General features: G+C 38.7%; 1 protein-coding gene and 1 long non-coding RNA gene across 3 annotated transcripts in view; both read right to left on the bottom strand.

Moving 5' to 3' along the window:
- The window catches only part of LOC112306635 (uncharacterized), a 95,761-nt gene that overhangs the window by 4,081 nt on the left and 64,966 nt on the right, over positions 1-26,714 (bottom strand). The gene's annotated exons all lie outside the window — the stretch shown is intronic.
- On the bottom strand, positions 4,912-6,011 carry LOC112306620 (thymosin beta-4-like). The gene has a single exon (XM_053918000.1). It carries the CDS (start codon positions 5,054-5,056, stop codon positions 4,922-4,924), a length of 135 nt encoding a protein of 44 aa, XP_053773975.1. The 5' UTR covers positions 5,057-6,011; the 3' UTR covers positions 4,912-4,921.

Here is a 26,714-nt window from a genome sequence, read left to right as displayed (position 1 = left end):
TTCAGGCATATGGTATAAATAATCATGTTTTCATGGCATGCACACACAAAATCTGAAAACATTTTGGCAAATATTTCAATATTTAGTTCACTAAATACCAAGCATGTCCATATATGAACATATCCGTATATTTGTGCTTTTAGTTTCCATCTGGAAGTTTTCTGGAAAAACATATTAGTTTTTGAATGTGTGCTCACAGTTATGAATAATAATTTATAATAATACTCACCCTTCAGGCATAATTTTCAGGGTAGGAACTTGGGGAAATGCATTTAGTCTGTTACAGCTGAATATGTTTCAAAAGAAGAAGATTTGGGAAATACATATCAAAATTCATCAGTTCTTCAGTTCAATCAGAAGACAGAGTTCATCATAGCCAAAAACAAAGTATTAAGACCACTAATTTTATTTTACGTATTATGATATAATTAGGGAGAAAATTCAACTAAATATATAACATTAAGAGGTGGATGATTACTCCTCCACTTCTTCCATGTGAAGGGAGCGCCATTAATGGGAAGGACAGCCAGAAGTCTTTGCTGTGCCTCCTTTGGTCCTCAAGGGGGCAGCAGGCTTCATCTGAGTGTTGAGTTTGGAAGGTGAAACTAGACCTGAGTTTCCCGCCTCTTCCTGGTCCCTCTGTCTCAGAAGTGTGAAGCCTGCAACAAGCATGCACACTCCTCCATGCCTTTTTGCTCTGTGTTACAAAGGATCATCTTTTATCTTCTCAACTGGTTCAAGACAGGCAGGTTAATAAGATTCTACTTATTGGGCCTCTCTTTAATCCCAACTTAAGGTTTAATTTTAAATTGTGTAAAGAAGGATCTGAGGCTACCAAGAAGCTTTAAGTTCATCAGAACATTTATGATTTTCCTTGTCTTGACCCATGTGGATCAGTTGGTTGGGTGTCATCCCTGCAAAGTGAAAGGTCTCTGGTTCAATTCCCAGTCAGGGCACTTGCCTGGGTCGCAGGTTCTGTCCCCATTTGGGCCATGTGCAAGAGGGAACCAAAGTCTCTCTTTTTCATCAATGTTTCTCTCCCTCTCTTTTTCCCTCCCTTCTCTCTCTAAAAATAAATGAATAGAATCTTTTTAAAAAATGTATGATTTTCCAAATTTACATACATTAGTAAAAAAAAGAAAGAAAGAAACTTTAAAAGACCTCCTGTGCTAATAGTTTTTACATGGTCTTTTTTCTTTCCTATGAAGAAATCCGGGTGGGAAACAATCAATCTATATTTTTTTCTTTATGATACATCATGAAAATATGTCTTTTGTTTCAAAACTACTATTATCAAAATCAGAAGACATAGGTAACACATTTACTATAGTCCTGTGTTGTTGTCTAGTAAAAAATGTATGGGAGATTCGTGTACATGGTTTTAAAATTTCAGAACGGTTGCTTTCTGCTATTATCCGAATGTTTGTGTTTCCTCAAAATTCTAAATCCAAAGCTGATGGTACTACTTGGCAGGACATTGGGGAGGTAAGTAGATCATAGGGGAATAGCCTTCATGAATGGGAATGGTGCCCCTGCAAAAGAGATCGCACAGAGCTCCCACCATTAGAGGATATAAGAAGTCTGCAGCCCAGAAGTAGACCCTAACCCAACCACGCTGGTACCCTGATCTTGAACTCCCAGTTTCCAGAACTTTGAGAAATAAGTTTTTCTTTTTCATCAGCCACCAGTCTATAATATTTTGTTATAGCAGTGTTAATGGACTAAGACACTTAACTGATAGAATTTCATAAACAATTAATGAAGGCCTATTTTGTTAATTATGTAAAGATTTGTTTTAGTTGTACTTTCTAGTACCATTTTCATGCAAAACAAATTGAAATACGAAATTAGAAATGTCCAGTTAATTTGATAAATGTAGACCACCAAGCTTATTAATTCAGGCCAAAAAAATGCATGCTGGTTATCTGAGTTGAATAAATGAGGAAACAGTCAACAAATTTCCAATGTGTTTTATATTATGTAGATGTTGACTAGCAATTTACACTGGCTTTCCCTACTCTTCTTGTTCATAAAATAAACAGAGAAATTTGTCTAACTACCAAAGCCAAGATGAAAGCTGCTTAAATTAGCAACATGTGTTTATATTTCTCATAATTAGTGCACTGTGGATGCAGGCCTATCAACCCACACTTCACAACCACACCAACCAAGGCTCATGTGGCACACGCATGTGGAATTTTGGGGCAATCTACGTTCTTTCCATTCCATAGCATCTTCAAGGTCAAAGTGACTCTCCATATAAATGGAAATTTTTTAATTTGCAAACTGAACATTTTAAAAATGTATGTTGCTCCATCTTCACAGTTACAAATAAAGGAATATTCATTGGATAAGCAATGGAAATCCATGAAATCTGAAAGGTTCAATGTCTGTATGCCTTGGGAATGCAACTGTTTCATTGTATTTTTGTGGAATGTCTGGACTACATGATTTTTTTACCTGAAAAATAGAAGTATAAGGTAGTATTCGTAACATCTTGAATCACTGAAAACCAACTCCAATAGTCACTCTCTATGTGTTTTTTGATATTCATCTCTTCACTCACACATTCATTCACAAAAATGTCACTATTCATGAAGCTAGGATGAACAACACAAAATTTCTAACCTCAACATTTATTCTCTTTGGGGAAAGCATAAAAGCAAAACAATAAATCTCGTTAAGTTTAAAAAGTGATATAAAAGAAGTACATGTACAGGGAACTACAGAAGCATAAGGAAAGGTAGCTACCTCACTCATTTAGTAGTGGGGGATGGAGGAGGGAGGTAACACCTGACTCTGACTTTAGAGGATAAGTAGCACAAGGAGGAATGAGTAAGGCATGTGGGAGAGTCATCATTACATGCAGTGACCACAGTATGAACAAAAGCACAAAGGAGAAAAAGCGTATTTGAAGAACTGTAAATAGTCAACATGATTGGGAAGAGTGGCAAGAAGGGTTGATCTTGAAAAGGTAAGCAGGGAGCAACACTTTATATGCCAAGAAGATTGGGCTTTATTCTGAAGGTAATTTGAAGCCAGTAGTTGATAGATTTTGACAATGGACCAGAAGTGTCATTTGAAAGAGGGTATGGGTGTTGGATGATCAATGGCCTCATCTATGGCAAACTGGGCAGATAGCAGTCCCTTTAAGTGAGACTGAGATACAGAGAGAGAAACTTTGTAGGTACATTTTAAATAAAAGCCAAAAAAGTAAACACAAATAGCAAGAAATTTAAATATTAAAATAAGGGAAGAAAGGAAGGCTCTCTTGGAAGAGATGTTGAAGAAGAAACCTAAGTATAAGAATGGAGTGATTTCAAAGTGAGAAAAGAGCGTAAGCATGCAGCAGGATATTGCAAGGACCCTGAGCTGGTGGTCCATTTTAGCCTCCACCAAGGCTAAAACTTGCAACCTATCCCTGACATAGAGCTGTGTACTGGAACAAAAAAAAATGCTATGTGTGGAAATCACTAACTATTAACTAAATCACTAACTACATGTGGACAGCTAGCTATTTGGAGCAGAAAATCTTACTTTGCTCCAACAGTTGTCTGTGCTATTTTTTAAATAAATAAATAGATGATAGATGGATAGATAGATAGACAGAAAATAAATAGATAAATGATAGATACATAGATACATACATAGATACATAGATAGAAAAAATAACAAAAGTTAAAAAAAATAACCCCGTCAAGACTGAAAAAAAATGAATGGGAGTCTCAACTACATTGGATCACAGATATTACCAGAGTTATATACATGGCACTTTTTACTTAGCCCAACATTCTTAGATGTAAACATTCTCCTCCAAGTCAGGATTTTTTCCAAAGAGTTTATCACTGAAAGTTTCCCTACACTTACCAAACCAAAGACTAAAGAAGAAAGATCTTGTTTGTTTTTTCTTTATTTTAATTTTATAACACTTGGGAGTCTCTCAATCTCTTTACTCTCTAAATATCACTTATTCTATAAGCACACATGTATGTGCATAGCATAGTACACGTGGAAGCCTAAGATGCCCCCCAAAAGTTTCAGGACCCTGGTTACTCAATCAAGCTTAACCAAAGAGCTGCTATGATGGGATTTTGAAGATGTAATTAAGGTCACAAATCACTGGACCTTAAAATAGGGGATAATCCAGATGGCTTGACTTAATCACATAATTATTTTTTTCCCCAGGTTTTAAAATTTTTTATTTGCACATTTAAAAAATTGTGCATTCCAATAATTAAAATCATTTTAACAAAAAAAAAATGGCACTCAAACTGCACCTTAGAGCCTGCAGGACACCTTGGAACAGCTTGATTTTCACTCTATATTTCACTGTCATCCCACCCAGCTTCTTCTTTCACCAACATGCAAGTCCTTCTCCTTCCCTGCCAGCCAGAGAGGCAGGTGGGAGAGGCAGATGCAGGCTTTGTTGTCAGTAGTTCTCAGTGAAAAGGGGCAGCAGTCATTTAAACTGATCCAACCTCTTTGCAGCTTACAAAGTTAAACAGCTAAATGAAGTAGAATAAGAAGGCAATGCCTTTTCTCCCCCTTGTCCCCTCCCCACTCCCCCCTGGCTATTGTTAGATTGTTCTTAACTTCAATGTCTCTGGTTATATTTTGTTTGCTTTTTTCTTCTGTTGATTATGTTCCAGTTAAAGGTGAGATCATATGGTATTTGTCCCTCACCATCTGGCTTATTTCACTTAGCATAATGCTCTCCAGTTCCATCCATGCTGTTGCAAAGGGTATAAGCTCCTTCTTTCTCTCTGCTGCGTAGAATTCCATTGTGTAAATACACCATAGTTTTTTGATCCAATATAACAATAAAAATTTAAAAATAAAATAATAATAATAAATAAATAAGAAAAAAAGAAGAAGGCAATGCTTGTGGAATGTACAGTGCATATTGGTGGTACGGGCCTCATTACAATTCACCTGCTTTCTTCTCCTGTTCACTCATTTCTTTGGAAGGCAGTGGATTTTTCTCTTGGGTTTCTGTCTTCTTCAATTTCGACCTAATCAATTTCTCAATCTCAGCCATATCAGGTTTATCAGACATGGTTGCTGAGGAAGCCAAGGGAAGCACATAAATGAGAGAAAAGTCCGATGTGCTCAGTGACTGCTGCTGAATCACATAATCTCATAAAAAGCAGACAGTTTTGTCCAACTGATTACAGAAGGGTAAGTCAGAGACTCAAACCATGAGAAAGATTTGACGCACTGTTGCTGACTTGAAATGGAGGGACCATCTGTCAAGGAACGTCAGACAGCACTGAGGCACTGCAAGTAGTTTCTGGCCAACATCTAGAAGGCAACTAGGGAACTCAGTACTACAAGCACAGGAAAATAAGTGCTGCCAACAACTAGTGAGCTTAATGAGGATCCCAACCTCAGCCAACTGTTTGACTGCAGCCCTGAGCAGGGAATCTATCCATGCTGTGCCCAGATTTCTGACCAAAAGAAACAGTGAGATGAAAAATTTCTGGTGGTGTAAGTCACTAAACTTGTGATGATTTCTTTGCAGCAAGAGAAAACAAATACAGTACAGAATAATAACAACAAAAGTGAAGAGAATCCCATCTTCTTTTTACCAACAGGCTTTGTCTCTGGTTTGTGGGGATTATTATGTGTGACACAATTTTGATAATTTATTGTTAACACTTTTTTAGGATTAATCTGTTTGGACAGTGGTCACCTCCTTAGAGCAGAGTAAGTGACTATAACATATGCAAAAGCCTATTTGCCAAAGAAAAAATGCAAACGTAGCAAGAATGTTCCAGAGGACAGTACCGGTACGGTACCGGTACAGCTCTAGTGGGACCAAATGCAAGGTAAATAAAGCAAGACCAGCTGGAGTTCATGACTCCAGGAAAGTGGCCTGCCTTGAAGATGAATGTTTTCTTACTCTCAATAAAAGACCCAGTTGTGGAAATTGCAATAGTCAACAGAGAAGCAGGTTAAGCAAAAGTCTTCGTTGTGGAATGCTGCGCAGCAGAAAGGAGCTCCTATCCTTCTTGACATATGGATGGAACTGGAGAACATTATGTTAAGTGAAATAAGCTGGGCCATGAAAAACAAATACCACATGATCTCACCTATAAGTGGAACCTAATCAACAAAACAAACAAGCAAGCAAAATATAACCAGAGACATTGAAATAAAGAACAAACTGACAGTAACCAGAGGGGAGGGAGGAGAGGGATAAAGGGGTGTAATACAGGAAGAGCCATCACAGAACATTTAAAAAGGACACATGGATAAAGCCAAAGGGGATAGGTTCAAGGGTGGGAGGTAGGGATGGGTGGGGCAGGGGGGAGCTGTGGTGGGGTGAAAATGGAAATAACTGTACTTGAACAGCAATAAAAGTTAATCAATTGATTAACTGAAATAAAAAAAAAATCCTTCCCCTGATGTAAATTATGCTTCATTGTCCTCTCAAGAAAATTGAGGACAAATCATTAGCAAGCTATTTTTTTAAAAAAAAAAAGCTGCTATCATTAGTCTTTATAAATTATTTAACTTCCTGGAAAAAATAACATATACAAGTTCAGTGGAGAAAAGGGAACCCTAGTGCACTGTTAGTGGGATTGCAGACTGGCACAACCACTATGGAAAACAGTATGGAATTTCTTCAGAAAACTAAAAATGGAACTGCCTTTTGACCCAGCAATTCTACTGCTGCGATTATATCCTAAGAACCCTGAAATACCAATGCAAAAGAACCTATGAACTCCAATGTTCATAGCAGCACAATTAACAATAGCCAAGTGCTGAAAGCAACCTAAGTGCCCACCAGTAAATGAATGGATCAAAAACTATGGTACATTTACACAATGGAATTCTATGCAGCAGAAAGTAAGAAGGAGCTCCTACCCTTTGCAACAACACAGATGGAACTGGAGAGCATTATGCTAAGTGAAATAAGCCAGGCTGTGAAAGACAAATAACACGTGATCTCACCTTTAACTGGAACCTAATCAACAAAACAAACAAGCAAGCAATATATAACCAAAGACATTGAAATTAAGAACAAATTGACAATAACCAGAGAGGGGAAGGGAGGGGAATGAGGGAAAGAGGGGGAAGGGTTTACAGGAACAACTCTAAAGGACACATGGACAATAACAAGGGGGGCTGGAAACAGGGGAGGGAGGTGGAGATGGCTGGGGTGGTGGAGAGGGGTTGGGGGAAAAGGCAGAAAACTGTACTTGAACAATAAAATTCAAAAGTATTTAATTTAAAAAACACATACAAGTTCGCGTCTTCCAAATTCCAATGTTTGTGGGATATTTTTTTAACGTTTAAATAAATGAGTAGTTTTAATTTTTAAAAAAGCGTGCCAAATTTGCCTTCTGTTGTGTACAGTGTGTGTGCGTGCTCCTACATCACTCTGTCACCTAAAGAATTACCCTGAGAAAGAAAATCACGTCACAACATCTGCACACTTCAGTTGTCAGAGATCCCAGTGCAGAAAATGCTCACTGATGGGCTGGACAGTGCTAGACCACAAGGAAACGAGAGAAAGTGAAGATTTATTAACCTAAAAAACAACTTCAGAAAGAAATTCAAGAAAATTATGGGGATGTATTCAAGTATCTGTTATGTGGAATAAAATGATGGTATTTTAGGAAAAATTGTCAAAGTTATGACATTTGGCTTTATCAAAAAAAAAAAAAGCCAAAAGGACTAACTATGTAAATTTCATTCTTGACCAGTGCCAATTGGACTGAAAGAGGACTGGAAAAATAATAAATTTTTATTAAATTTAGAATTGAGATTGACAAATGTGATTTTGTGGGCATTTAGATATTCAGGCATGCAAGTAAAATAATTTTGGGTCAAGGTTGATTCAAATTTTTAGAAATAAAAAAATATGGAATCACATTTACAGAACAAATAAATGCTTGTAAAAATTTGTGAATAAGGACACTTCAATGTGGGTCTGTTAAATTTCTTCTAACAATTATTCCAGCACTGGGAGGAAAAAAGTGAGTTTAAGAGTCCAGTAAACAAGCTTAAGACATAAAAGTGAACTCTTAGGTAAGGCTGGACATGTGCGTTTAGAAACTTGAATACATGCACTTAAGGTTTTTATAAACAGACACAGTTGTTGTACTAAATAACTTCTTCTTCCAAATACATTGGACAGAAGCACATACATCCCCTGAATTTTCCCAAACTGGTGGAAGCCCTCGTAGTTGAAGACAGGACAATGTGGGAGAGTGGACACAGCCCTGGACTAGTTCTGAGGACTTGGCTTTGAACTCAGGCTCTTCTGCCTGTTAGATAGGGGCCTTTACACAAGTGAATAAAATTCTCTGATCTCTAACTTATTTATCCAAATAGCATGTATGCTAAAAAGATATGAAGTGCAGATTAAATGAAATTATTCACCTAAGTAAGAAGTGTTGGCAGTTACAGGCTCTGCATCAGACCGAGTTCCAGCAGGAAGTAGGCAGTACACTCCAACAGAGTAATTGAGGAAAGTTAAATGGCAACCGGTGGGCAGAGTTCAAAGAAATCAGAAAGAACACTGATACCTCAAGCAAGAAAAAGGAGGAGACAGAGCTGAAATGGAAAGTTAGGGCTCAGTTTCCAGAGCCCATAAAGTTGCAACATTAGCAGTAAGGTTTCGGGGAGACTGGTGGCCCGCAGTAAAAGTGACAGATCAATCCTATCCTGCAGCCCAGCTGGGAGAGAGCTGGGGAGATTGGTATCCCAACCTCTCTTCTTCTGTCTTCAGTTCTCCCACTGAGACCCCCATCAGCTGTGCTCAAACAGTAGAGAGCAAAGAAGCGTACCCACTCACAGATGGCACGAGAGAAGGAGAAAGAGAAGAAAATTGTCACTGTTGGCTCTACTTTAAAGAACTTTCATTGCCCACAGGTACTGTCAGGAACAGAGGACCTCCACTCCAAGAAGGAAAGCAGACAGTCGATAACAACGTGGAAATCATTGTGTTCCCGACGCACTAGACACCTTGCTCCACCCCCCCACACACACACGTTAGAACCAGGGATTTAGAGACAGAGACAAAGCTGGGTGCAGACTGAGAAGAGGGGAGGAGGTGCAGAAGTGCATGGTAAGGCCCATTCTTCCTTGGGTACAACCGTGTGTTTTTTAGGAGGCAATAACTGAACAATTGTAAACTTGGATGGCTGATAAGCAACTTGTCAATGGAGCAAACTCCATGAATTTCTGTGTGTTGTTTTTTATTGCATGTTTGTTTTTCTAATTTTAGCTTACATTTATTGAATACCTACTATGTGCCCGGGAATAGTGATCTCCGTATTTTTCTCTTAATCCTCAAAAGGACTGTATTAGGTAAAATTAAGACTCAGTTTCAAAATAAAAATCCCTTGACTTCCACTAAAGCCATATTCTTCATTTTGAGGTTGTTGGATTGAGTAATGTCAGAGAAGACAGTGAGCTTCATTTCAAAATGCACCTCCAATCGACTCTTTCCACAAAGCCAATGTATCATCAAACTAGGCTGTAGTTGCAGAAATACCTCTCATTTTCATTCCACCATTCATTTTTCTCATGAAGCATTAACCGGGCTTTCATCCTGTGCCAATGGTGTTAAGCGCCAGGGCAGAAAGAGACACAAGTCTCAAGTCCTGTCCACAGGCGGGCTCAGACCTGAGTGAACACACATTCCCAAACATTCCACCTAACCCTAAACATTCCAGTGTTTAGATATTCTCCGAGGTTGTTCCCTACAGCCCCTCCCCTCACTCCCAAACACAAACAGGATGAGGTGAACTAAATGCGAACATTTTCTTAAATGTATCATCACACATTGTGTTAGAACTCTTTTGTTGCAAGTAATGGAAATCCTGTTCAAATCATCACAAGTTTAAAGGAGTGCACCGCTCCTGTTTGTGGGAATACCACTGGTGTAACTCATACGATGGAAGAAAGAACTACAGACACCAAGACCCCTTTCACCACCAATCTCTCAGCTCTGTCTTGGCTTCCTTCTGCAGACAGCTTTTCCCCATCTAGCAGGAAACATGTGTGCCAGCAATGCAGGTTCACATTCTCCAGAATGAAAGCGTTTCCTCCCCAGATGTTAATATGTTAAGTGAAAAAGATTGCTCTAGTTGGCCCTACTTGGGACACATGGCAACCCCTGGACTATTACTTCTTCTGGTAATATCTGTGTGATATGTGGACAGGAGACCCCCAGGAGGCTGAGAGGCAAGGCAGAGTGGGCTTGTCAGGTTACATGACCAAAGGGAAGGAGAAGGTGTTCTGAGAACACAGCCCACTAGCATCACTCAAAGTCTGAAAGCCATTATGCTACATAAACGTTTTGTGAAATGAAATGTTATTCATCAGTCCATTATGACTCACTTTTTGTCCACTACACAAAAATCTGGAAAGTGGTAGAAAATAGAAAGACTGAAAACCTATTTCGGGGATAGAATGTACTAAGCAGGATTGCATGATCTGTTTCTGTTCTTGTTAAAATCACTTCTATAAGAGGAATTATATACATTTGTGCTCTTGTCTGTTTCTACTACAATCTGGCATGTAAACTATGCCTGCCTCTTATATTTTGGGAAGCAAAGGCCCTGCTCCTTTTTTATTGCCTTAGACATTGAGAGATCAGCAGTTACAAATGCCTTCAGGTTGTTTCCCCTGATCGAAAGCTCTGTGCCTTATGCTGAAGGAACCCAGTCTGGAGCTCCTCCCTGCAGGTCATGGTTTCTTTCCTGCCAGAGAACCAGGAGAAGGTGGCGTGACAGGTGATAAACGGAAACGACTGGTTGTCACAGAAATTAGAGCAATCACAACTTTTCCCTTAGTTTTCTGGCTTTCCTTCCTTACTGAGAGCCATCTCTAATGCTCACATTAGAGAAAACACAATTGTGCTCAGGATTTCCTTGGACAGTGTTTAGTGTGAATTAGCTCATTAATAAATTACACGTCCCAGCTTTCTCTTTCCATCATTACACAGTATACATCGTAGCACATGAAGCAAAGTAGAAAATTCCTTGAGACCTCACTTGACCATTTCTACTTCCTCTCTCACCTAAGTGTTTTATTTCGTGTTGCTCATTAAAAAATGTATAATGTTGAGAGTAAAAAAAGGAAAAGAAAGAATGAGGAGGGTAGGCATGTCCTTTCTCATTTGCATTTCTGAATCTCTTGTCATCCTTCTCCCACTACCAAACCTTGGCTTACACAACCATTTTGTAATGCCAGCATTTCCTAATCCCTAATGATAAATATTCACTTTCTACTCTCTCATCTTTTATAATCTGTCCCCTTGGGACCTAGACCAGAGATTATGAACAACTTGTGATGTAATTTAACAAAGAACCCAAGAACACCTTGGAGAAGCCCAGTATTCACTGAAACTAACAGTATTTGTACAGATCTGAATTATATTTCCGTATAATCTGTACTCTTTGGAATCCCCTAAACTTAGTCTAATTTTTAATGCTGTTCACCAGAACAACACTGCAAATTTCAACTAAGTTAGAAGTACTGGGCACATGTGCACTAATACTTCAGAAAACGGAAATATCACTCTTGTGACAGCCCAAATGAGGTCATCACTGTGCCAGGGCCATAAGAGTCAGAGCACTCAAGGTGGTAGCCACCGACCCTTGATCAGCAATTTCCAGTTAGTCAGAGTCATGGCCAAGGGCAGAGGGCAAAGCATAAAGGGCATATCAGCAATAAGTCAGAAGCAAAAAAAAATTGTAAATTTAAAAAAAGAAAAAACAATAACTTTCCTAGGACGCCAGGGATAAAACGAGGAACACAGGTCTCAGCTGGGAGGAGTGAAGCTAAAGGTGGAGAAAGCAGGAAGGAGCTGAGTCACAAACCAAGGAACAAAGAGGGCACAAAGCCTGGAACACCGTGAGTCAACCATCCCCTGGATAATGAGCCAGGATAGCCTTTCCATGGAAGAGCTTCCCGTGGGAGGTGCTGATGGCTGTGTCTCCCAGTCTTTACTTAAGAGGCCCTGGGCCTGCTTTGTGGCCTGTTACATGATATTTGAGGGTCTGGTGGACACAAGGACCTCAGTGGAAGTAACTTTAAAAGAATTCAGATTCACTGAACAGAAAGAAAAAATATTATGCCATAATGTGATCATGTAAGAAAGGAACAAGTTGATCTGAGAGCAGACACTGTAAGATTTTTTTCCTTTGAAATTTCAGGTACATCTTACGGCTCAGAACGTGGTTTATCTTGGTAAACATTCTATGTGAGTTTGAGAAACATGTGTATTCTGCTTTTGGGGGATGAAGTAGTCTATAGATGTTCATTATATCCAGTTGATTGATCCAGTATTGAGTTCAATTATGTAAAAAAGAGAGAGAAAGAAAAGAAGGAAGGATGGCGGGGGAGGGAGAGAGAGAGGGGGAGAGAAAGAAAGAAAGGAAGGAAGGAAGGAAGGAAGGAAGGAAGGAAGGAAGGAAGGAAGGAAGGAAGGAAGCTGAGAAGGCAGATGGGTCCAGATAGCAGATTTCCAGGATGAAGTTTTAAGTCAATAAGTTCAGAACTGAAGGTTTTTTTCAAGAAATGGAACATAATATAAGCAGAATCGTGTGCATTAAAAAGAATTTTTGTAATTTTAACTTCTGTTTCATTTATATTTTAAGTAAGTCCAATATGTTGCATATTAATATTTCAATATCATATAATGGTAGAATTCATAAATCTTATAAAATGCTATGATAATGCAAAGTTAAACCATCATTAAGAAAATCAATTTTTTCAACATTTCCCAAACTCAGTTCCTCAAGTCATTAATCTGTATTAATATATAATAAACAATTAATACACATTTTATATATGTGTGTGTACCTATATTTATGGGTGTATATCCCAATAAGTTTGAAAAACACTAGGAAAACATTTAACAGTTTTCTTTACTAATGTCATTTAAATCTCCAAGAATGGGATCTATGTGTTTCCTCCCAAATTTCTTGATTCTTCCCAATTTGTTCTTGAAGCATCTGATGACACCACTCCCAGAGCTAGTATTCATAGGAATATCAGTTTGGGAGACTCTGTTTTAGTTTGCTAGTTTGTTCCTAAGAAACCAAGCAGTTCAGCTGATTGCATTCACTGAATGGGATGTTTTCAATGCAGTAACTCCTCAAGGGAAGAGTCCACCATCTCCCAATTGCCTAGTCCTTGTATTGTCCTTACGAAAATGTTTCACGTATACCACACAAAATGTCTCATGAAGAGAGTGATGTTCTGCTTTCAAGATTGTGAAGGCATGAGGCTTTTTTGTTGCCTTGTGGTAATAACTTTCAAATACCACTTTGCTGGTTAAGACAGAGAAGCCCAAGTTTTAAAATCTACTTCTTAATGGGTGGCCACATAACTTAAGTGTATATATCTTATGCAATGAGCATATTTGCAGACACTTACCCATTGGTTTCCTTTTACCCTTGGTCATGAACCAATAGAGTGTGTTAATCCTTGGAGTCCTGATTCACAAAATGTGTCTGTTTACTCCTATTCTTCCACTAAAAAAGAGTCAAGGAGGTAAAAGTATTTTGTAAATTGTTTAGCTGTACTCAGACACAAGTGGTATTAATCAGTAACTTTAGGTGTAAGCAGTATGTTTAGCATCTTTGTTTAACTGAGTAGCTTGATCATGGATATAGTTTATTCACCTAAAAATTCATGATCTTTAAGCATTTATTTACATTAAAACCAAAATCACATGAATAAGAAAGATATGTCTAAATTGACCTAGATTATCATTGAACTTGAGGTCACATTGTGTAGACCTGTCTACGTATTTAATTGGGACAAGTAGTCCATTCACCTGTAATTTTAACAACAAAAAAAAACAATATTTCCTCTTTAAAGTTGTGTTATTCACTGCATCTCATAAACGGTTGTGTAACAGATACACTCAGGCTGTCAGCTGTAATTTCTTGTCTACCACATCCCTCTATAAAACAGTGACTGGGAAATAAAAGGGAAAGACTGGATACAATGTCCATGACACAAAATATCGACTCATAATTCACCTAAGCACAGACTCTGAGTATTTCTGTTATTCTGCAAATCAAAAGCATACTGTTGACGCACACAGTCACTAAATCAAACATGAAATCTTGGAATCCTTCCCCAGTTGTTCACTTTACCAGGGTTTCTAGTAGGAATTCCTGTATTTCAAACTCAGCTCATTGCGATCAGATCTGAGCACAGTCTAATCAATGAACTATACCTGTTGTTAAAAATGTCACAGCTGAATGTTAAAAACAGGTGCTAGATGGTAGCCCCAATCACCAGGTACTTTTACCTGATTTTTAAGAATGCAGTTAATAGGGTTATGTTTTGTTTTGTTTTGTTTTGCCTACTCATAAGACTCTTCAGAAAGAAAAACAGCCAATATTGTACAGCAGACAGAAAAACAACTTGAACGATACATCAAAATGTGGTTTGACCCTCCTAATTAGCAGAAAAAGCAACTGATTTCTCCCCCGAAAATGAGTAATTAGAAAATAAGCTTCAATCAGAGTTTAATCTCATGTTTTCTAAAGCTGGGAAAATAAAACGAAACCAGAATATCCAAATATTTTGCAAACACAACATAGACATTTTATTTGGTTCAAGTCCCTGATTTATAGACAGTATAAACAATTGGGCAAAGCAATAGGCTGCTGGAGCTTCTTCAAAAGAATGATGCGGGGAACAGGAAAAAAGTTAATAGGCAACAGATGCACGCACGAACATTCTGTGTAACTGGCTGTGAGAACAGCATGTGCTGTTTTGTTAGTGGATGTTTCCTTGACACGTGCCATGTTCGTATCTGTAGATATCCCACCAAACTCACCATCGCAGGAGTCTTGGAGGTAATCAATAACTATAATTTTAACAGAAATTAGTACAGAAGACAAGTGTCCATGGGAAGAAAATATATGTTTCTTTTCAGCAAAATACTCCTTTTTCCTTCAAAAACAAACAATTATGGGTAAGAAATGCGATGCAGTGATTTGCCAAGGGGCAAGCGATGCGTGCGAGTGTGAGGCAGTTTTCAAATGTGCAAATCAATTCCGTCCACAGGTTCACCTTGGTTTCCAATCATTTGTTTCCGATGTGTCGAGGGAAACTTTCCAAACAAAAGTCTTCCGATTGACTCTGAGTAGGTTATACCTCCCCTCTCTGTCCATATTTTTCCTTTTTCCATGTCTGGTCACTTACCAAACTGATAGAGAACTAAAAGAGATCCAGCTTAGGTTGAAAAGACATATTCAGATGCAATGTGTTCCCATTAAAAAAAACAACATCAACAAGGTTGAAAATTGAATTATTTCCATCCTAAATTGTTGTATTCTTATTCTTTATTTAGAAATTCTAAAAATATGCAGTAAGTGCCAACTACGCACCATGTAGCTGGAGCTGAGGTGGCAATAATGAGACTGAGAGACACAGTTTATATTTTCACTTAATTGCAATCTAGCTAATAAAACCTAAAGATAAAAATATATTCAATAGAGGTAAAATTATAGTTAACATTTATAAATATATTTATTAATATATATTAAATAAATTAGTTTTGACATCCATCTTCTGAATAGCCTTACTAATTCACTTAACGTACTCATTCAACTATTCACATATTTATTCAACAAACATTTACTTTACTCTATGCCAGATGCTAACATCTCAAATCCTGTGTTATACATAAAGAGGCCAAAATAACATTGTTTTGGAGAAGTTCAAAGTCAAATAAGTGAGACAGACAAGCAAGTGTGTACTAATACAGTGTGGCGAGTGCCAAGCACAGAGTGGGTACTGAGGGGGACACATGGTCTTGCTGCAGCAGGAGAGGCCGAAGGGCTACGTGGCCACAGAGGAGTTGACTAATTCTGCCTGGAGGAGCTGGAAAAGTTTCCCTAAGGAAGTGGCATCTGAATTGGGTTTTAAGGGATGAATACACATTTCCCAGATGGCAAAGAATAAAAAGTCTATTCTGGGAAGAGGCAAGATCACAAGCAAAGGCAAAGAGATCCTACAAAAATGTGTAGAATAATCACTCATGCCCCATCTCAAGTTCTCCTTGTGTGAAAGTCTAGTACAGATGGATGTACTACGCACACTGCATCCTCAGGAAAATTACGGTTTCCGCACACATGAATTTAAGGCTCTTCCTGCTGCAGATAATTAGAGATGCAGGACACTGGAAGTTGGCAAAGGGAACTACGGTGAAACCAAAGTGATGGGAGGTAATGTTTCATCATAATACCAGAAAGTCCTTGAAAATGTAGGTGGGGACAGACTTTTGTGGAGTTGGTATCTGCAGGGGACTGGTTCCAGGGTGCTGGCAGGTATCCAAATCCACAGACGCTTAAGTCCCTTACAACATAAAATGGTGTCGTATTTGCACATGCCCTGACCCATTCTTTGGTGTGCTTTAAAAGTTGTCATACTGCATTGTGTAGGGAATAATGACAAGGAAGAGTCTGTATATGTCTGATACAGACACAACCATCACAGGCCGAACTACATAGTACATGTCAGCCACAACATAATGAGTTTTTTAAATATTTTTATCTCATTTGGCTGACTCTGCAGATGTGGAACCCACAGACACAGAGGGCTGACTGTACTGTAACTTAACAGCATCAAACAAAACAAATGTTTAAAATTATATTTAGAATGTGGAGAAAGGAGATACTGAAAGTTACTGGTGATCAAAGGAGTGTGCATAAATATGAGGTACAAGGTCTGTCCGGAAAGCATCCAGCCACGTGCTATGAAAAATAGAGACATTTACTGAAGAAGATACAAGATACAAGAAACATTGTACCTAGGACAATGTTGCCTCAGTCACCTTCAAAGTAGGCACCTTGGGACTTCACACAGTTCTCCCAGCATCTCTTCCACTGTTCAAAACACTCTGCAAAATATTTCATTGGAATTGCTGTCAGCTGCCCCATCATGTTTTCCTGAATCTCATTGATGGTCTGAAATCTCTTCCCTTGCAAAGGTGATTTTAGTTTTGGGAAAAGCCAGAAGTCGCAGGACACCAAATCTTGGCTGCAGGGGGGCTGAGCCACCTAGGTGATTTGATGTTTCACCAAAAAATTCTGCAACAGACATGGTGCACAAGCAGGTGCACTATTTGATGAAGCTGCCAGTCACCAGTCGCCCCTAGCTGCGGCCTTCTGAATCATCCAAATAGTCTCCTCACAGGAATGTTCAAGCTTAATGCAAAATTTGAAGCAGATCTGTTGCTCTACTTGCTCAGTCATTTTGAATGTGATGGCCACACAGTACACATGCTCACTCAATGGTGTCTACCACCCCCACTGACTAGTACAGTGAAGTCATCACTGTTCACACATGCGCATTCCAGTCCACTCTCCTTGGCTGCCGGGTTACTTTGATGTCGTCACAAAAACCATTCTCATTATACTAACAATGGCTGGACTTTTTCTGGACAGATCTCATATGTATCATTTCTATGCTATTAGTAACCAAATGAAGATATATATAATGATGCCTTACTTCTTAGACTGTTTTTATGTTTCTGCTTTGATAAACATAAACTATACCCAAAATTTTGGTAGTTTCACTCATGATCTCATTCCCTGAACTCTACTTTTCCCCCATTGGATTGATCTCGCCTGAGGTTTACAGAAATTCAACTACAGGTACTGGGAAGGGAAACACTGTTATTATTTTCAGCTATATTCACCAAGTCCTATTTGGCTATATAAGAAGACCTTAGGGGAATAACAAGAGGCAAATATGGTAGGGTAAAACCAGGGAGTTTGAAATTTATCCAATAGCCAGTAAAATCTAGAAGAGATTTTAGGTAGCATTGTCTTGAAATAATTATTACTGCCTACTTTTCTTCACCATTGAAGGTCAATTGTCCTTTGGCAGCTGGGTCCAATGAAACAGATTCTGATGGCATAGGCCCTACTGAGAAACCTTCTGAGTGTTTATACTAGGTGAGTGGATTTGGTTTTACTATTAGACAAGTTTCCTCATAGACAAGGCTATGAAGGACACACCGGCATACCCTTCACACCGAAATGGAAACGCTGGGCCAGATTCACTTCAAGGAAAATCGTGACGAGCAAAGTTTCACAGTAATGTTACTCAATCTACAATGCACCATATATACAACACAAAACATGGAATTCCATGACTTTCCAGGACACTAAATTATCTCTCTTTCCTCTGCTGTTCTTTCCATGACACACACAAACACGTGCACCAATTGCCCATCAACCATAACTAGGTACTGAGACTAGAAAGGAAGTTGGGTGAGTGTTTAAATATTTTTTTGCATTTATAGGTATATAAGCCTCTAAGAGCATAAGTATTAGCTTTTGTGGTTTCCTAGGTAATAGGATCTTTTGGCTGATAGAATGATCCCTATATTGACATAGAGAAAGAAGCCACAAAAAAGATGTGGGCTTTTTAATGGGGGGAGCCAAGTAATAACAATGAATGATGAAATTAAAAATTAAAAATTAAAAAGTGCTGGCTTCAGTGACTTGTCGTTGAAAGTAAACAGTTATCAAGAGAAGCAGATTTGTAACAGAATGTGGGTATTTGTGAAACCTTTCATTTACCTTTTTCGTAATGAATACCTATTGTTTTCAAGCTAATACAAATAAATATTTGGAAAAATAGTAAATGGGGGCTCTTTTAAGGGTAACTAACTGAATCAAGTTCTTTGCCTTGAAAATTTCTTTCCTTTCACTTGGGTGCTTCTAAGTAGCCACTAAAGATTCAAGTGATGTCAATGCTGCAAAGAACCTAGAAATCATCCAACAGCCTATTGGTTTAAGAATATTTTATCCAAAGAGCACTTTGTTCAAAATCAGTAAAAGTCTAACACAAAATATGCCTTTGTCCTGGTTGAAGTTCATTTGGGTCCCATCGCCCTCCGAGTCTCCTCCTGCAACAGTTCCTGAAGGAACTCTGGGTAATTCCCTGCAGAGCAGCCTAACCAGTGTCTCCCAGGTTAGAGATGAAAAAACTGAGGCACATAATGATGAAGAAATACAACATCACAAAGGTGATAAACAGCAGATAAACGTTTCTCCCTTGCTTTTCCATCGCTTAAGCTTCTCTTCTTGTTCTTAATTTATTTTGTAAGTCTGAAGAATGGCTTTCCAGAGGAGGAAAACTAGAGCAAATAGCTGAAAACTGATTCTCATTTTTTGTTTCATTTCAAGGAATTAAAGCACCTGGTTGTGCAATGCAATCATTTTGAAACTGGCCTAGATTCACAGAATATTTCATTGTGGCCCGCTTACTGATAGTATCAGTTTTATGTGAACTCTTATGTTGCCATTAAATTTCTCAGATTACCTTTTTTTTCTACAATTCTCCCCTGTGCGTCAATGGCAAAGGATCTGTTTTGCAAACTTGTCTTGTTTCCTTAGTGAGTCAGTCTCTCAAAACTTATATTGCAGTCATTGTTTGTATTATAAAAGTAATTAATCCCTAACGTAAGAAGAATAACTACATATAGTCTCTACGAAATTCCTAGCCTAAAAAGTCATTTCAGATGGCTTTCTTTCCTAAGGATTGCTTAATATTACCTAACCAAGACTAGCACTGCACAAAAATATGGAGCACAGGGGAGAAGACTGTGGCAACCATGGACCTTGGGAAAATATGTGTATTGGAAGGAAAAATATGATGCTGGTGGTCTAAACTGAAGAGAACAGTTTTTAGGGGAAAAGGAGCATACAAGAGTTTGGTGTATCATGCTTTTCCAAATGTATGGCTATATTTAGCAAACTTGGGACAGTCCTGATTTTTTTTTCTATTATTATTACTTGTGTGGCAGTAGGCACAGCCTGGCCTTCTCCTTCACAGGCCTGACGCTGAGTCAGCACTCAGCCTCCAAACCACACATAAACTATTTTTTCCTTAGAAAGTGCTCATCTGGTGGCTTAATAAGTTCACTTTAATGGTTGGAAAGAGAAAAGACGTCTTTGCCTTATTCTCTTAGACTTGAAGCTGCTTAAGATGTCTAAAACGGGGGGAGGGGGAATGGGGATGACTGTAATAGCATAAAAAGTAAAATACAATAAAAAATACTAATGTCAGCAACATTCCAAAGGGAAAGATTTTGAGGATAAAATCTAGCAGTCTATGTGCTACTTCTACTATTCCCATACCCAGAAGCCAGAGTAACACAGACTTGGCATTGACCAAATCGTCCTGAGGCCAGAGCAGTTGACCACTGACTCAAATCACCTCATACAATTTCAGTAACAGCACAGCAAGAAGAGTACAGGACTACAGAATTGAAGTCATGAGTGATAACAATACCACCCCCAGTAATAATAATAGCAAAAATGTTTTGAACATTTACTATATTACAGCCCCTAAGCTAAGCACTACATATGTCATTTTCCTTATTCTCCCAACAACTGTTCCATTTCTGTTTTGCAGATGTGGAAAATGAAGCTTAGGAAAGTAAGGTAATTTATCCAAGTTCACAGAGCTGGTAAATTGTGGAGCCAATAGTAGGAGTCTGCTCCCCACCCCCACTCCCTAATTCCAACACTGTGCAGAGAGGAAGTTGGACCAGATCTGCAAATTCCAGGTGAACTCTTTTGAGATTTTGACTTCATACCAAAACCATGTCCCAAATCTCGGCTAGCAGGGAAAAACACAGCCTCTCCCCTAACACATGGGACACAGTCATCAACAATTTCTCCAATCTCATTTCTCAAAGCACCTGTTTCTGTGTATCCCACGTTTCAAGTGAGCTGAGGCCCCTGCTCCCAGTGAACCATTTCTGAGGGCTTTTTCACCTCCCTGACTTTGTATTCACTGTCTTATTTTGCTATTCTCACTCTGCTCTTTCTTCTTGAACCCATACTTATCAAAATCTAAACTCGACTATAATTTCCAGACTACCTGGCCCTTTCTCTACAAAGCTTTCTCATCAGATGGCATCTGCTTTGTGTACTGTTTCCAATTACCAGAGATATATGTCCTGTGAGATGTCCCAGCCTTCTTTGTCCCTATAGCCTACACATGCACAGGCCACACATTGAAAATGCACAAACTTGCCTAACACTTCTGTGCTTCTATGGTGGAAGTAGGTAGCTTATTCTCTTGTCACCCTCGTCCCTACTGACATCCACAGTAATTTCAGTCAAGTACAGCCCATGAGGTCGTGAAGAACTGCTCATTTGCAATAGTTTCAAAAGGATAACAACATAACTTATAAATACCAACTGTGAATCCTCATACAAATAAAAACCAAACAATTGCAGAAAAATGCTGCTAGAAAATAATTTGGTCTAAAAATTCTGAAACACAAGCAAAGATATGTGTGGGTGATCATTTAGGTGCCAGGTTACAGCCATACTTCCAGTGCTTCTGGTGCTTTCCAGTCTATGAGACTGCATTTCAACAGCGGGTCCTATGGCAGGAACCTTACAACCAGTCGTACAACCTACTCTCAGCACCAGGGACCCAGTTCAAGGAGTCATAAGAACAGCAATAATGACAATGAAGAAAAGAGATTTTATAATATACAAACCTTAATCAAATAATATATCGAATCTGTCATATGTTATAAAACATAAAAACGTATCTGGTAACTTTAGGTGAAGGGTGTAGGAATTAAATAAAGATTACGGAAGTAGGGGGAGCTCTTGACTGATGCACAAGCCAAGAGGGAAGGAAGCTGGGGAGAAGGATCAGTGAGTCCGTGTGCAGTGGCAGGAAAGCACAGATTCCATGTCCTAGATGCAGGCTCCTCGGCTCTCAGCATTCTTTTTGTTTGGTTAAACCTTATTTTTCAATTACAGTTTATACTCAGCATTATTTTGAATGAGTTTCAGGTGTTGGGGGGAGATTTTGTAAAGTGTGTCACGGTCTAATCACTATGCTGTCAGCACTCTTGAGAGCTGGGCCTTCAGTTGGCTCGGCCAGGCTAGAGGACTTCAAAATTACCAGCTAGAGTTTCCCTTCCTTTAGAAAAGAATAAAAAATGCAGCTAGGGCTGCATCTTCTTCACAGTGAGGCGAGTGTGGACAGCTTGCACTCTAAAGTTTTATAAAGAGTAGTGTATTTTTTTAACTCTGGATATATTTACATAAAATATTTTTATTGGTAAGGGATCTGCCAATAGGGATGTCTAGAGTTATCTAATTATAATAATGTAACCTCTGGCCCTTATTATACAGACTGCATATCTGTGGCAGTGCCAGCACAGTAGGATGAAAGAGCTGTATATACTCTGACCTCAGTGGTAGATCCTCACCTGCCCTGACATCTGAGTTGGTGTCCTCACAAGGCCTGTCATGTTACCGGAAAGGTCTGAGCACAAGCCTGGAGTTCCCAGCACAACTCTTCTATCTTTTTGCAAAGTCTCCAAGATATGAGGGCAGAATAAGGATAATAAATGTGAGGTGGATCCTAAAGGGGATACTGCACACAGTTCAAACTCATTGTCTCAGTGTGTAATCTGTGAGTCTTCACACTGAAGAACCATATCACTTTTATTACAGAAATGAAGTTCTTGAGAACATTAATATTTCCATTTTCAGTAAATGCAAGTGTTAGATTTACCATATTTTATTTTATTTCACAACCCCTTGGTAATTCCTTAAGTATTTAATATTTGTTGGACACATTTGATTTAGGGTTTTTCTTTTAAAAATGGACATATTAATTTGACTTTCATAACTTACAGTTTATAGCAATTGTTTAGAGGTATAAATTTACCCTTTGTTAAATGTTGGTATTAGTTTGTTTCTAAAATCTCAATGTCAGTTTTTAAATGTCAGTTTTAAAGCAAAACATAAAGAATTTGATGTGTAAGTCCACAATCTACCTATTTAGTCCTACAGGCCACACTGAGGATAAACAAAACTCATAGGTGACATCACAAACCCCTGGTAGGCCTAAGATAGGTAGGGAGGAAGGGAAAATAATGCACAAAAAGAATAAAAAGAGAAAAGGTGAGAGTAGAAACTAAGAAAATAAAGAAGAGCATGTGTTAAAAATGATGGTAAGAAGTTGCATGAAGAAAAGATACTTCAAGGGACATGTAGATTCCAGGTACAATAAGACACAGTCAGGGGACCCATTTCTTACAGAAGAAAATATTGTTCAGTTGGCCAAAAAGTTTGTTTAGTTTTTTCCGTAAAATGAAAAACGCATTTTTTTATTTTCACCAGTAACTTTAGTGGTTTGGATATTTTCAGTATTGTAGACTATCTCCAGCATGGTATAATGTTTATTGTTCTCAATTAACGTCTCAATTTGATCTCTATCAACTTCAACTTGTCTACCCGACTGTGGAGCGTCGTCCAGCAAGAAATCTCCAGCATGAAACTTCACAAACCATTTTTGACACGTTTGATCAGTCATAGCACCTTCTCCACACACTGCACAAATCTTTTTTTTTCTTTTCAGTTGCGTTTTTACCTTTCTTGAAATAATAGAGCATAACATGCCAAAAATGTTGCTTATTTTCTTCCATTTTCAATGTTAAAATGGCTACACAAAAATTCACCAATTTTGATGTGCTTTTATTAAATGCATGCTGAATGACAGTTGTTACAATACAATCTAACAAAATCGTTTTGGGTGAAGTTAAAGACAACTAAGCGCAATCACTGAGCCACTGTATGGAAAAGAAAAAAAAACATTTTTGGCCAACCTGGTATCATTGGACCTATACTTCAAAATGGAAATCATCACAGTATGGCTTTCAAGTACGTTAACCTAGAGAGAAAAACACGGACAAAGGCATTCCAACATAAGAAATACATTTTTCAAATGAATACATCAGGCTGAAGAGTTGCCTCTGAACTAAGGATTCCATGGCCTAGACCCAAGACTAACTAGCTTACAGCCTTGGTCAACTGTGTGTGGTTTAGCAGCTGCATCAAGAATTCACTGCTGAGCCAGTCCCCTGGTAACTGATTCCAAGGATATGGTAGAGTAAATTGAGAATATTCCACTGTTAACCTTTGGTTTTCTTTCTAATAATTAATCCTATGATCTTAAATTATAAGCCCTACTTAATAGAGCTGGTTTAATAAGAAACATCTTGCCTTATTATGAAAAATAATACAGAAGTTTCTCTTGTCGCTCAAATTCAGCATATTTAATGCTTTGTGGATTTCATGTAAAAACTCCACAAAAAAAGTCCAAAATGAATAGACATACTTAGATACAAAGGATAAATCAAATGTTAGCACTTTGGTCAGTGGTTCTCCACATTTGTAGCAATTTAAAATCACCTGGGGAGCATGAATAAAAACTGATTTCTAGGCTTCGCCTCTCAGATAAATTATATCAGCCATTCTTGGGGTAGGACTAGGGCATCACTGTTCTTGAAAAGCTTCTCAAGTGACTGTAGTTTGCAACCTGGATAGAGAACCACTAGCCTGTCTATTTATTTAGAAGAAGGCAGCAGGTTAGTAGGAGGAAATTTTTCCCTATATGGGAATCAAAACTCAAATTATACAAGGTGTCACTTGTGTGGTTTTGAGCGAGTGAATCTGCCTCTTTGTGCTTCATTTTCCTTATCCTTCACGTGAAGGATAAGCATCATCCCTCAGAGACCTCTCTGAGGTTGTCTGAAGGTCAAAAACTGTAGTGTGGCTGGCAGGTGGTGAGCATGCAATAATAAGCTGGGACTCCCTCCCGCTCTTGGACACTTTCTTTCTCACTCGGCCACCAACCTGCTATAAGACATCACTAACTAAATTAATTCTTCCCTCCATTTTATCAAATAGTGCTCTCTAGTAAAAAGGAACTGGTGGTTATCAATTTGTAGGAATACTGTAGTATAAGTATTTGCAAATTTTTTATTCCACAGTCAAGATTTAGTGCAATGGTTTATTAACAATGATCTAAAAACATGTTTTCATTACCTTCCAGATATCAGTAGAACACTTACTCTTAAAATAGTAATCCTCACCGAAAAACACAAGAGTAGACATCTCAAAACCACGTTTGTTCATACAAAGGACCATTTTAGAAATCAGAAAATTGTAATTCCTAATCTCTTCAATGTTTTATTTTCTTCACTCATGTTGATTTGCCAAAGGATCAACTGGAATGTCAAATATTTCAAAGAATATCTAAAACTGACAGCACAATAGACTGTACAACCAGTTCAGACTAAGCACTGCAGACACCCAGGTGTGAGCCATGACTTTGCTGGGTGTAAATGATTGACAGCTCCATCCGAGAGTCATCCAAATCCGGAATCCCTGTGTCTCTTGCATACTTCTTACTGGAACGCTGCCATTACCACAACCCCCATTTTGCACTATTTCTCTCATTCACGGTTTGTGTTGGGAAATGCTCTTTAAGCAACCAAACCATGCCGTGGCACACATGAACCATAATTTTACTACCAACTCTCATTCCTGAAAACATATGCTACATGCCATAAAACCACCTCCAGTGGAACTTTTAAATCATTGAGTAAAAGTATCCTTACTTGAAAGTAGCATACTTTGTTCTTTTGATACAGCCAAGAAAAGTTTTTTCCAGGCTGTGACATCCTCTCTTTGTTGGGGGGCAGGAAGTAAGGGTAGGTAAGGGGTTGCTTTTGACTGCTAACATTTTGCCAGGTTAGCTCCCTCCTCTCCTTCATAAGATACATGGGTTTTAAGAGCTTTGTCCGTATCTGTAGCCCTAAAGAGGTTAAGTATGATCATTATTCTGCTCAGGTGCCAAACTTATTTTTCTACTAACCAGCACAAGCAAAACCAATTGAGATATTTAGAGCATTTCAAAAATTGGAAGTCTGCTATGCATTCATTTATGCCCTTCATGCATTTACTTACTCATTAATTGATGAGCAAGTACTGAGTCTCTATTATGTACTAGACAATGTGTGAGGCAGTAGACATGAAGGGATGAATAAGACATAACCCCTGACTCAAGGAGTTTACAGCCTAGAAAGTCTAGAAGAGCATTTCTCAACCTCATCAATATTGACATTGGGGCCAGATAACCCTTTGTTAATGGAGACTGTCCTGCGTATTGTAGGAAATTTAGCATCACTCCCGGCCTCTATGCACTAGGTGCCGGTAACAACCCGCCTGCCCCCATCCAGGGTTGTGACAATGAAATGTGTCTCCAGACATTGTCACATGTCCTCTGGAGGCAAAATCACTTCCAGCTGAGGACTACTGGTTTAGAAGGATGAGATAGACATTTGAAAGTGCAAAAAATGTCATAGGTACAATGACAGAAAAATATATAAGATAAAATGTAAGCAAAGAAAACAGGAAGTATCAGGAAATTCTTTGAGCAGAGTAGGGTCACGAATAGGATCACAAACATCCCTTTCAATGCATTTTTCCCCCCAGATGAAACCACCCCAGTGCCACCTCTCCTTTCCTGGAGTCCAGCGAGCTTATGGGCTCTTTCAGATTATTGCCAGCATGGTCAAGCAGAAGGAAGGTCTGAGACAGCACCTTCGTTCCTCCCTGTGGTTCTGTGTGGCAGAAGAGTGCCCCAGAAGTCCTCTTGTGCCATGCAGAGGTCTCCAAAGGCAGGAAAGGGAGAGCTGCTAAGACTGCAGCAAGAACTTCAGCATGTGGCTGAAGCTCAGAGGGGCCTGCAGAGCATGGAAGAGCCAAAATGGGGTCCAGCCATCAAGAAAGGATCATTGTGGAGGAATATGAGGCAGGGAAGAAATATGAAAGACTGTACATAAACTTAAAAGAAATTGAATGATATCCAAAAATTACATAGAA

This window comes from Desmodus rotundus, chromosome 2 (assembly GCF_022682495.2).
Source record: "Desmodus rotundus isolate HL8 chromosome 2, HLdesRot8A.1, whole genome shotgun sequence".
Classification (NCBI taxonomy): Eukaryota; Metazoa; Chordata; class Mammalia; order Chiroptera; family Phyllostomidae; genus Desmodus; species Desmodus rotundus.
The sequence above is the reverse complement of the archived record's forward strand: the minus strand, read 5'-3'. Positions and strand labels throughout refer to the sequence as shown.

Excerpts from the sequence above, each read along its gene's own strand:
- LOC112306620 (XM_053918000.1), bottom strand. The coding sequence starts at position 5,056 with ATGTCTGATAAACCTGATATGGCTGAGATTGAGAAATTGATTAGGTCG.